At 41.8% G+C, this 13,154-nt stretch overlaps 1 protein-coding gene and 1 non-coding gene across 2 annotated transcripts; one reads left to right on the top strand and one right to left on the bottom strand.

Moving 5' to 3' along the window:
• Positions 1-1,378: 1,378 nt before the first annotated feature.
• Positions 1,379-12,643, bottom strand: OLFML3 (olfactomedin like 3). The gene is made up of 3 exons (XM_048498683.1): positions 12,480-12,643; positions 11,323-11,608; positions 1,379-5,881 (listed from the first exon to the last, which is right to left on the bottom strand). The coding sequence occupies exons 1-3, from the start codon at positions 12,588-12,590 to the stop codon at positions 5,097-5,099; spliced, it is 1,182 nt and encodes a 393-aa protein (XP_048354640.1). The 5' UTR covers positions 12,591-12,643; the 3' UTR covers positions 1,379-5,096.
• On the top strand, positions 3,528-3,599 carry TRNAA-AGC. Its single transcript has one exon. It is a non-coding gene; the product is annotated as a tRNA-Ala (tRNA).
• Positions 12,644-13,154: the final 511 nt, after the last annotated feature.

Below are 13,154 nucleotides of genomic sequence, written 5' to 3'. Positions count from 1 at the left end.
GATCGTTTGTGAACATAAATTGTGGAACGTATCCATATTGTGTAACCTACCAACATTATTCTTGGCTTATATCAGGGCTGTTGCATGCTCTGTGTTGCTTGGATGGCCCTGACGATGTCTTCACAGCAGTACCCCCTCATAAAACATTATCTGGAGCCCATCTGCTGCACCTGCCAGCACTTTCAACATCCTTGCTTTGCTTCAAAGAGAAGATAGGTCACACTTCTAATTGATTTTCATCTGCTTGTTACAGGGCTTAATTTAAATGGTCTCCTAAAAAGCAACACCCAGAACTGTTTTATGCCAATCAGAGGTGTAGCTCCAAGGGGGAGGGGGACGTGATGCACCGGGTGCGCGCCCTTGTGGGAGTGTGGTGAGGGCGTTCCACGGGCATGGCGGGGGCATTCCGGGGGCGTGGGGGGGGGTGTTCCAGAGCGGGACGGGGGCAAAGGATGCACCAGTGCACCGGGTGCTTTCCCCCCTTGCTACGCCTCTGATGCCAACCCTCAACCATGGGACTAAAAAAGCAGGTGCAGAATACCTTTCTATCACCACTGAGCAATCACAGGCAGCTCTCACAAAAACTGGAATAAAGAGCAGAGTGTCAAAGACCTGCAACATAGATCCTAAACAGTACCAGGTCCTCAGATTGCTGTTTAAGGTGTCACCATATTTCTAGAGTTCCTCATTTTTCTAAAGGCATCATCCATTGTTTCCCTTACAGCTAATATCCCCTAGACTAAAAAGGAATTGTTTATGTTCATTGATCTTATCCTCTTTAGGGAAAAAGCACTAATCTTCCACTACACCCCAGAATCTGGAGCAAACCAAGGAGTAATATACTTCTCTCTCTCTCCATATTTGCTGGAAAATTTCTGGGACTGGGCCAGCCAGCAGCTGTTACATAAATCTCTCACTTATGAATTTCCAGTCAGACTTGGAGTCTGGTAAAACTTGGAGAAGGTGATGGGCTAGCTGGCCAAGAAACCCCAGAAGCTTTTGCTGGGGTTTTTTGCAAAATGTTTTCCTTTGAAACAGTTCTTCCAGCTGCAAGGCAGCAAATCCATTTTTATCACACACACACACACACCATTACCTTTTCTTTAAGTCTGTTCAATATTTTAACTGGACCTCAATTATTTCCAACTCAGGTATGTGGATGTGTTCTGTTACACCATTCCATTCTACCCTTATTTGTATTGAATTTTCTGAACTGTTGGTTTCCACTTTTCTGACTGTTGTGAAGATTTATGCAAACTGGCATCATACAAGATTTGTGAAGGGACTTTCACCCCTCAATCTTTTGTTTAAGGAGGTAGTTTGTTTTGCCTCTTTCTCTTCTCTTTCAGGATTCAACAAACAAAAATAGAGCTGGCAGAAGATTATCTTCCATTTATGTTTGTGTTTTGAAGACAATTGGAGAAATTCAAGCCAAGGCTTAGTAAATGTGAGCAGGCATTTATCAAAAGTCCTTTCTGCGGGGCAGGGTTGATGGTATGCCATAACTGCTTCATTTCTTCACAAAAGCAAACAAAAATACAGTACAATGCAACACAAAACCTGTAAGAAAAGCATCTGTGTTCTTTGAAAGGTTCAGTGCAACATAAATACAAAGAAAGCAATATTTAAAATCCCAGGAGGCTATTAAAATGTTGCTTGTCATAAGCACATGTTGACAGAAAGATTTAATACACTCAGCGCTTCACTCTGTGCCCCTTTCTGGGGAAAAAAATTCTGCTCAACCCACCCAATTGATCATGAGCACACTATGGCAAGTAGTCAATGGTCATCTGCAACAACAGCCATATATATATTTGGAGAAGCTGGCACCTTGCATTTCCCCTGACTTCACAGCCTATGCAACATGTTTACCTTTGCACCACTGAAATGTTACTTTCAATCCACTATTGCCATTCATACTAGGGTGTTGAACACTGGAGCAGCATATTTCTTCTCTCTTTTTTTCTGCGTGTTCCAGCTTTTTTAATGCAAGGACCACCCTGTTTTTCTTCTTGTTTATGTTCCTCATGTATTCCATTTAGAGCTGGAGGTAACTGCTGGATTTTATATGGTCAAGAGGTGAGAGTGTGTCTTAGTTCAGGTAGTTTTTAGCATAACTTGAAAGGTTCCGGTAGTTTTTAGTACAATTTGAAAGCTGTTTTGCAGTATTGCTTCTTAAATTATGTCTGCAAGATTGTATTCCATTCTAAGACTACAAGCGGGCTAGTGCTTAAGTGCCAGGTTAGGATCTTGAAGACCCAAGTTTAAATCTCCATTCTGTTATGGAAGCTCACTAGGCCTGTCACACTCTCTCAGCCTAAACTACATCACAGGATGTTGTGAGGATAAAATGGAGAAGGGGAGAATGGTGCTGTAGATGGTTTTGAGGCCCAACTGGGAGAAAAGCAGGAGTATAAATAAATAAGACAGGAAGGTACAACAGGGAGGGGGGGGGAGTAAAGGCTGGAGATACCCTACAAGCAGGATAAAGAAAACCCTCATTTAGTGACAGTATGGCCAATTCATTTTTCCATGAAATTACATGAGGTGGAGGGGGGGCAGTTTTCTATGAAAGGATGTGCCACTAACAAATCAAAATATATCAGCGCCAGGAAGGATGACCATACCTTGGCATAATACTAATGCAGAAAATATTGTGTTTTTGTATACCACCTTCTTTAAAGATTTCTCGTCAAGTGATGGCATGGTGACACCTTTAGAGGGAGGAAATCAATCCATCAGCTATCAGGGAGACTTTTTATTACAGCATATTAAAAACATGTTTCTGGGGATCAATGCAAATTAAACACACACAAACATTTTGTGGTTTGTGGACTCTCCCCAAGAAATGTTTTAGTAAATGTTAGTGCATGACTAGCTGGAAAGCACAGTTATGCAGTGCTATAGCATGTTTTACAGATAAGTCTAGAGCACATATGGGGCCATCTTGACCCACAGATGTTAAGAAGAGCAATCCTAAGTACATTTATGTAAATTCCTACTTAGTAAAATAAGATGCGGGACTTATTCTCCTAGTAAGTGTTTTTAGGATTGCACTGTCAATGGGGTAGACTCTCATGTCACACAGGAAATGCATTTTGTTTCCATACTGGGGGAGTCTGCTGTAAAGTGAGAATATGCCCCTTTTACTACATCACTACCTTGTCCCTCAGACTATGCCACTAAGCACACATATAAAACACACAACCTAAGACAGCTAAGAGCTTTTCTTTGCCCAAGAACCTACAAAAAAATGAAGCCAGTTCTCAGCATTCACAGTATTCTTTGCAAAAAAATTAAGAAACAGGGAGAGAAGTATAAGCAAAATGAGAAAGTGGACTAAAAAGCCATCTAATACTGTAATTAGTGTGATATGTATGAAGAAATAGGTCTACCCAAAGCATCAATGTATAGGATTTCAACAGCTCAAAAATACAGGCCATTTTCACTGACTTTCAAGGAAAGGGGGAGAGACAAATAGATACTGGATCCTGTGGACTAAGGAAAGGTGCCAGTGTCGTTGGGGAGGAGGTGTGGCTCAGTGGTACAGCATCCGCTTAGCATGCAGAAGGTCCCAGGTTTAATCCCTGGCATCTCCAGTGAAAGGCTCAGGCAGAAGGGGATGTGAAAGACCTTCATCTGATATTCTGGAAAGCAGCTGCCAGTCTGAGTAGATAATGCTGACTTTGATGGACCAACAGTCTGATCCAATACAAGGTAGATTCATGCAATCATTTACAGGAATCTTGTTTTTTCATGACTGCTATAAATGTGACATGTCTACCATGTTTGTGCCCCCCTCACTCCTCTCCTCTCTTCTCCCACATGAAATATGGGCAATGAAACACTTCCTGGTTTGGGAGGCCTTAAGTTAAACTCCAGCTTGCTGGTGAGGTTCAAATGTGGCCTTGATTTCCTTTTGAGAGAGATTCTTCCTATAAGGCCTCAGACAAATAAATCTCAAGAGCTCTGCTAGGCCATATTCTGAGATATTTGTGTAGACTGATCACAGGATGGTCTTTCTTTAATAAGGAGCCAAGTTTTGTGTGAAGAAAAGCACAAGCAAACTGCAGATCTCACAATGAAGAGTGGACCGCATCAACTACTTTTTCATATGCATGCAAAAAGAAAAAAAGTCTGGCAGAAACATGCTTGGATTCACTGAGAGGAGATATTTAAAAATAACAAGAGAAATAATAAAGTACAACAAATAAGAAGGAATCTGCTGCTTAGTTATAGCATTTGAGTTCCGAGAAAAACATGTTTCTTTGGAAGGACACGAAAAATAAGAAGAACAATGTGTTTTACACCCTTGTTAAACTAACAGAAGCCGCTGGGAGTATCTTTTATAGCAATACAAACTCAAGTTGTCTGGCCTTGGAGTCATGAGCACCTGCTCACTCACCCATATGGGCAATGAAATGAAAATCCTGCCAGGCTGCTTTTTTGTAGAAGGGAAAGTCTGCAGAATGGCAGCTCTAGTTGGAAGATGCCAGCTTGATGTTTAAGCTATAGTGAAATTGAAAAAAATTGAGAGTATGCACCCCCCCCCCTTTAGAAACTAGGTTTGATTAAAAACTGTTCTGCAAATTATTGGATAGAACGCATGCATGTGTGTGTGTGTGTGTGTGTGTGTGTAGAATTTATTTATATATCTCTCCAGTAGATGAGAAATTTTAATTTTAAAAGGCTATTTCAGCTTTCATTGCTTAAGCTAAAAATGTATCATTACAAGAGAAATTATCAGCATTTTGTTGCAAACTGTCATTCTTTTGTTGCTGTTCAGTTGTTTTTCTTCTTTGCTAGTTGGAACTGAACTAGACCTTTATAAGTTCCACCCAATTATTTGCAGAACAGTTGTAATCAAACCTAATCAATATATGTATAGTTCATCCCAATAACTGAGGAATGTGAAGACAGAAGACATCTCTCTCTCTCCCCCCACCCCTCTCTCTGTCAACATTCCAGCTGCCACTTTCAGTGGCTGCTGATTTTCTCAGGAGCTGACCATGCCACAGTGCCACTTGGTATGAGTGAGTAGCACAGTCACAGGAACATGTCTCTGATACTGTCTCCAATACAGCCCCTGGCTGTTCTTAAACCTCAGTCTTTTTCTTCATCTCCATACGGTAGATAATCTGATAGCCATCATCCCAGGCATAGATCTGCCTCTCTTTTGGATTGTATTTCATACTGGAGTGAGAACCATACCGCTTGGGGAAATAGACCAGGGCAGCATCTTCAGATGCTATAGAGCCACTGACATCAAAGACACACTGGATACGGGACCGACTGGGCAGCCGGGTATTATATACCACATAGAGAGCCCCACAGATGACAAAGGCACTCTCAGCATTCTCACGAGGGCATGGGGTGTCCCACATTTGCTCTATGTCTAGTGATGCAGGGTCTAGTTTGGCCAATGCAATGTTCTTCTCATTCTCTTGTGTGGCATAGATGGCCCAGAGACCTTCTTCATCGGCTACCAGATCGATGTAGTTGTAAAATGAAAGACCAAAGACAGGGATCTGCTCCTCAGCAGGGAAAACAGAGCTATCGACAATAGTTTTGTTGACCAAACTAAATTTGATGATCTGGAATGTACCATGTCGTCGGATATAATAAAGGTGGCTTCCATATACCAAGTGTCCAGTGCCAACCCATGGATAGGGTAGCCGGATACGTGCTGCCTTTCGGGTAGCAGAAAAAAGTGTGAATTCCCTCATCCTGGGAAAAACGTACACTGTATCATTGCTGGTGCCATCAAATACATAGATCTTCTCTGAATTCCCTAATGGGTCTTTGGTCCAGAGTCCAGCAGTGCTGCCAAAACGCTTTAGAATTTTCATGGCTTTTACTTGGGATATAGTATCACTGCAATCTAGAAAGAATAGTAACAGAAGGTTTAAGTTTTGTTCTGTAGCAGAATCTTATAGCTCAGAGTTCCAAAATAAAACAAAAAATTATATTGAAACACAACATATAAGCCTTATTCAGATGTCATGGTAAACCATAGTTCATTAAATTATAGTTTGTCTACCAGACATACGTAACAGACTACAGTTTGTTTGCAAACCCCAGTTAGTCTGCAACTTGATTCCTTTGCTTTCTCTAAGCAAAGTCACAGAATAACTCTGTTGTACTATATGACAAAGCATTACTTCATGTGACATCTGCTTACTACCATGTAAAATCCATGGGCGGGGAATAGGCAGAGAAATATAGGGAAACCCCTTGAGATCTTTGGATCCCCTCAACGATCTTCCACTCTCAGTTAAGCTAATTATCAGTCAGTGTCCTGTACTGTTTTCAATCTTCTCTATATTCTTTAAACAATTTTTCTCTGAATGAAAATACAGTTTTTACAGCCTTTCCCCCCTTCTCTCTTGCAGTTTTACTAAATTTCCTAAATTTGTTTTCTCTCAGAAATCAAATTAACACCTGAGAAAAAACACATGAACAGGGCCGGGTCACTCACTCACTTGCTATTTTCTGGTGTCTTTTGAGCTGACATTTTTCTTTACCGGGAGGAAAACTGGGCTGTAGTAAGTGTAGATCTTTGAAGGGTGGTAGAATATCATACCTGTGGTATGTTCATGAAAGCAGCCTCAGAAGAGGCTGTCCTTTATGTTTTTCAGGGACACACCAGAGATCTAGCAATCGTTAATATCAGCTGCTTAGCATTTGCAGTGCTTAGAGCGACTCATGCTACTCATGCCTTGCTCTGGCCCACTGTGGCTTCCAGTAGGCCTCTTTCTCTCCGCCCCCCCCCCCCTTCTTTGCTTTTTACTCCAGGCTGAACTTCCTCGTCTTCTCTCCATCTACTGGCCTCCACTGGCATGGAGACCACAGTACTGCACCTCCATGGCAGCCCACTAAACCCCACCCATCATCACTCTCCCTTGGTGCTAGGCTTCAACACCTCCTTTCACAGCTGGTCTTCTGCCCAGCTTCCTCCAGGTAAGGCCAGATGTTTGGGCTGAATTCCACTGACTCAGGTCTTGGTGGTTATGGGAAAGGAGACAAAAAGCAGAGAGGGTATGTGCTGAGAAAACATTGGCATAGCCAAATGCCACTGGAGCAGCTACATTGTTCTGCTGCTCTGTCTGGCCAGCATTAGCCAAACAAACAGAACTTAGTAGATGAAGGGAATGCTGTGGACATAGTATACCATAATTTTAGTAAAGCTTTTGACAAGGTGCCCCATAATATTCTTGCAAGTAAGCTACTGAAATGTGGACTAGACAATGCTACTATAAGAAGGATTTGTAATTGGCTGACTGACTGAACTCAAAGGGTGCTCATGAATGACTCATCTTCATTGTGGAGAGAAGTGACTAGTGGGGTGCCACAGGGTTCTGCTCGGGGCCCAGTGCTATTCAATATTTTTATCAACAACTTGGATGATGGACTAGAGAGCATGCTAATCAAATGTGCAGATGACACCAAAATAGGAGGGGTAGCTAATACCCCAGAGGACAGAGTTAGAATTCAAAATGGACTGATTAGAGAGCTGATTAGAGAGCTGCCAGGTCAAAACAAACAAAATGAATTTCAACAGAGATAAATGTAAGATACTACACTTAGGTAGAAAAAATGAAATGTACAGATATAGGATGGTGACACCAGGCTTGACAACAGTACATGTGAAAGGGATCTGATAGTCTTAGTAAACCACAAACTGAACTTGAGTCAGCAGTGTGATGCAGCAGCCAAGAAAGCCAATGCGATTTTCAGCTTTATCAATAGTACAGTGTCTAGATCGAGGGATGTAATTGTACCTCTCCATTCTGAATTGGTTTGACCTCACCTGGAATAGCGTGTACTCAAATTTTATCATGAAGTCTGAATGCAGTACAGTTAGGTGAGCAAATCAAAGAGTTAAAGTCACATTAAATTTCCTGCCCTCTTTACCCACTGCAGCCCACATATTTCCACAGAATGCTTGTCTCAGGGGGATAGGACAATTCTCAAGCACAAGAGGGGGCCCTGGGCTGGTAAGTAGGAATCAGTGGAAATTTCCAATCTAGTTTGAGATGTAACCGATACATGCTGGAATCTGAACAAAGGATTTTCTCCTCTAGATTTCTGGGACTCTCAGAAATGCTTGTCATTTATTTGCACCTAGACTTTCAAAGAGCTGTTATTCACACCCACGTTAGCACCAGAGTAAAGTGTTCCACTGACATTCTATTTGCTTGACCACCTCAATGACAATAAAACTACTGATGTTCCTCTTTTAATTTGCACCCATGCTGAGAAAAAAGGTAGCGTTTATCCTGCATTCCCTTGCTTTGAGTGATGGCTTTGAAAAGTATACTCCAACTATGTTAATTCTACAGGAAAGAAATGGTTATACTCTGATCCAGAACTCTCCCCATGGTCTTTAAGACTGCTCACCTTCATCACAAAGCTTTGCTGGGTATCCATGTAGATACAGATAGTTGCAGGGTTTTAATTTTCCCTCATTACCATAATCATTTATTAATTATAAAAGTACTTACAATATTCAAGGCATTGTACAGAAATAAAATCATACAGGCCCCTTTCTTAAGGTTCACCATTTAGGAGGGACAAATGGGAAACTGTGCTTCCATTACAACATGGAACTCTGTCACTGGATCAAGATAATGCCAATAGATCACTCCATGTTTATCAGCCATTACAGTTAAAAAATAAAGCCTCCATGTTCTCATGGAGAAGGTCAAAATGACTAGTTCCAACATCTGTACTCTTTGTATCCATAAACATCCAACTAGCTGCTGTTGCTGGATTAGACCAGAGATCTGCCCTCTAAGGCCACTGGTGAGCAAAGTTACATAGAGAGATTAGTATTCATGCTATGTATATTCACAGTAAGGGAAAAAGCATTCAGTCTACAAACTGGTTCCTCATTAAAGGAAACCCAAGAGTGTTAGGGGAGGGGCTTGGCTTAGTGGCAAAGCATTTGCTTTGCATGCAGAAGGTCTCCAATTCAATCCCTGACACCACTGATGAAAGGACCTGGGGTTACTGGCGTTCATAAAGACTTTCCTTTGTTTGAGGCCTTGGAGACTATTTCTAATGAGAGTAGACATCATTGAGGGAGATGGACCAATGGTATAAGGAAGTTTTATGTGTTCTGTCAGAGTTTAGCTTTACCTCACTGATGCATATTGTGTATTAAGGCAGATCACTCTGATCTAACTGACAGTTCACCTGACTGTTGCTTGAGGCAGTGAGCTGGTTCTAACCAGTTCTAACCGGCTTCTACTGGACTATGTGACCTTTATGCTGATTGGTCAGTACTTGTATATATTCTGAAGAGATGTGACTATATGCACTGGCTAGGGTATTTCTATGTTGGCGAAGCATGCTGTCAGTTTGTTCTGTAAATACTTCTTGTATATAACTCCACTGTTGATAAACTGCACTTGACTAAAGAATAACTGCTTCTTGTGTTGTATCTACTATGGTGGTGTTGCAGCTGCATTCCAAGGCTGCTTCTCCTACTCTCGGTCACCAGCATTCCGCTGTGCCGCAGGTCATTATTTGTTTACCTTTGAAACAGTAAAATGCACCTTTTGGCAATATGTTCTTTATCAAACCTGGCCTTGGGCAACTTAAATGAAAGCCCAAATCTCATTGAATATTTGAGTCCAAACTTGCTTGTTCACAAAGCATCCTAAACAACAGTAAGTTTTCTCTGATTAATGTCTGGTGAACTGTTGTTTTTTCTTGGCAATGTGCAGATTAGCTTTAGTGACTGATATCTACGTTTTTGTTAATATCTACAGTCCTGCCATTCCCTATTTCAGTAGCTGACAGGACAAGAAAGCAGTATGATACCTGCTGTTCATTGAAGAGGATATTGAAATGTTTTGTTAACTGCACTTCTTGACCAATTCTCCTCAGAAGCTAGCATGCAAAGGAAGACTCCATTTTCCCAATTGCGAATGGCCTGGGGATGTTAGTTGCTTCATGTTGGGGCTGCAACTGAAAACATTCAGCACAAAATCAGACCTCTGATGAAGAAAACAATGACCCCTAGGGACCTATTAGCTTAGGAAAATGGTGTGAGGGAACAAAGCTGATCTAGTGACACTGATCCATGCTCTTGTAACACTGAGAGCAGATCACTCTCGGGGATTAACTTTGTCTGGGACTGCCCTTGAAGATGACACACACACTCCATCTGGACCAAAGCGCAGCAGCTCCTCTACTGATAGGAGTCAGGAGGACTAGTCATATATTATATCATCTACAATTTGTTCCAAACTCAGTTGAAGTTGGTGGTTTTGGCCTTTAAAGCCTGTTACAGTATGTGTCTCACAGACATGGCACTATCAGCCATATCGGCTAGGATGGATTTTTCTTCCTAAAAGAGATAAGAACTGTGTTTGCCCAGGTAAGATTGTTCTCAGGCCCAAACTAGATGTTGTGGCATCTTCTGTCGCCACCATTTTAGAAGTAACCTCAAGTCATTTCAGAATGCCATGAGGACCCAATCCTGATTGGGGCCACAGTGCAGTGGGACAAGGCAATCTTGTGTGTGTGTCTGTGCCTGCCGCATGCTAAAACAGCCACAGGAAGCTATTTTGGCACTTCAAAAGCTGCATGGGGGTAAAATCTTCTGGTCTTGCATTTGATGGGCTGTTGCAGCATTTCAAAACAAGTTAATCTCTAAGACAATGGCATGGTCTATGGGTTGTGGATGGTATTGTTTTGGTTCTCAGTAGCAGCCCAGTCTTTGTAATGTCAGTTGAGGTAAAGCTTTCTCTTCTCTCTGACTGTTCAGACAGTAGTGTGAGGCAATGCAGTTTATTTGGGCTTTTGCTTGAATTAATTGTTTTTATTAATCTTAAAGTCTGATTGCTTAGAGTTGTAAAATTTGTTTGATACTGGTTTATAGCTGGAAACCACTTTAAGGATTATGGAACAGTGGTATAAAACATGTTAAATAAATATTGTGGGGCTTGAACTATCTTGTTCTCTTGGTAATAGTAATTGCCAGTTTTAGTAGCCTTGCCACTTCTCTACCATTAACCTTTTTAGGTAAACAAATAAACTGATCAGGATGCTTTTCCCCATTCTAGTGCTAGACTTCACATTTAACCCTTTAAAACAAGACACATAGCTGCATAGCTGTCCTCCCTGCCTCCAGCAAGGCAACTGCATTTGCAGCTATGCCTATATACACATATGTATGCATGAAGACCAGACATAGAACATATGATCCATGTCAGGCACTTGTGGGAGATGTCTGTGTTGGGAGGATGTGTTACAGCTTGCCTTGCATATCATCCATTTCAACAAGCATAAGCTGTGAAGACTTCTTCTCACCTGTCAGTTTCTCATATTTCTCATTCTTGCGTTTTTTGCCTGTGGAGGCCTGATTTTCCATGAGCTTCTCATCTACTTCCACACAAGATGGAGCAGGATTTTGAGTTTCAAGGTAATCCACCTCACGCTCTAGCCGATCCACCCGCACTGCTGTGTTCTCTACCTCAGCCCGGATAGTTTCCCGTTCTTTCTCCACTGACTCCAGCATGAACAGCACTTTGTTTTTAAAATCCCTCAGCTCGGTGGAGTAACGACTACTCTGATCATGCCACTGGGAGATTCGCTCCTGTGGAAAGAAAGAAAAACAAAAAATTTAGGGAGGAAAGGTATAACACTCCATGACAGACAAACACTCAATCAGGAGAGGGTAAAAGTACCCCATCCTGACAAGTTGAAACAAATCACTAGCCTGAAATTCTAACCGTTGTTCTCACAACCAGCTTTAGCTGATATAATAAGACTATAGGATTATCAATACTGCAGGCTAAAACAAAACAAGAGTCTCAAAATCATGTTTGCCTTTTTAAAGAAAAATAGCTGGAGGTGTTCTGTTTTCACTGTGTATTATTCATGACACTCTCAAGATTCTCTGCACACTTTTCTTCTTGAATGACTGAAGAAATTAGAGAGCCTTGACAGACTTTCTTATCCTCTCAGTCAATGCTTTGGATCCAGCTGCTAACATTCAATAGCTACTGCAGAGTTTTCAAATAACAATAAAATTGCAAATGGTAGAAAACTATACACCCTTTGGGTTCTGAAATGAGGAATTCTATGGAGCCGTGAAATGCCAGAGTAGTGAACAAGGTTGGCAAAAATTACCTCAGAACATCTTGAAGATAAACTACACTAACAGGGTAGCCAGAGACTTTCCCATATCTATCCAAGCCTCTCAACCTGCCAACATTTGTGGGTGAAAGGTGGGTAAGACTCCCTGTTATAGCTCAGCTCCTTAGCTTAAACTTTAGTTTAAGAATCATTTTGAAACCTTTGTACCTTGAATTCAGTCCCTAGTTAGGCATTGATTTCGTCTATCTAGCTTCAGCAAGAAACTCCAGAGGCACTGTCCATAACTTCAGAATAGGACTGTCCTAGCACTGTGTGCATCAGATTCAGAGTGGGGTTCATCATTTGCCATTCTGATCCCATGCTCTCACCTCCAAAGCAGCCAGCCTTCTTTCCATGTACTCCATTAACTGTTGCTGTTGTTGCCCGTGGATGGCATCAGCCAGGATAACCAGCAGAAGAACGGCATTTGGGAGAGCCATGACTGTACATGGGGTCTTGCGCTTTGCCAGTGATCTCTGCACCGGATTCTAGCTCACACCATTGGAATGTTTTGACAGTTTCTCCGTAAAAAGAGGGGAGGGAACACAGGCTCTCATTTGCTAGATTTTATTGAATCCAGATGGCTACATTTGGAGGAAAGAGATTGCTCCATTGAGGCTCGCTTTGAGTGTTAACCCCTTTCCTGCCAGAACCTTTTGAGCACCACAGGAGCGAGGAAGTTCTGCAGTTCCATAATTAGCAATAAGCAATATGAATAACCTCTAGGCCAGGAGATGCAACCTAATGGCAGTTAGAAGCAGGCTAATATTTCCTGGGGGTTCAACGCTGGATCTCTTAATGTAGAACTACTCCTTAATTAATTTCAGTAGTCATAACAGAAATCTTTGCTTATATGGGCAATGTGTCATTGCTTCGTCCCTCTGGTATGTCCCTTTGGTGAGAATATCCAGTGGCTGGTAAGATATTGTCTTAATTATATCAGTGTGATTTCAGTCTGGGAAGGGGAAGAGATCATCCGGTATGGGAAGGCGAGAGACCATTGG

Source organism: Sphaerodactylus townsendi, linkage group LG05, assembly GCF_021028975.2.
Source record: "Sphaerodactylus townsendi isolate TG3544 linkage group LG05, MPM_Stown_v2.3, whole genome shotgun sequence".
Taxonomy (NCBI): Eukaryota; Metazoa; Chordata; class Lepidosauria; order Squamata; family Sphaerodactylidae; genus Sphaerodactylus; species Sphaerodactylus townsendi.
Note: the sequence above shows the minus strand (reverse complement) of the source record. Positions and strands in the feature narration are given on the sequence as shown.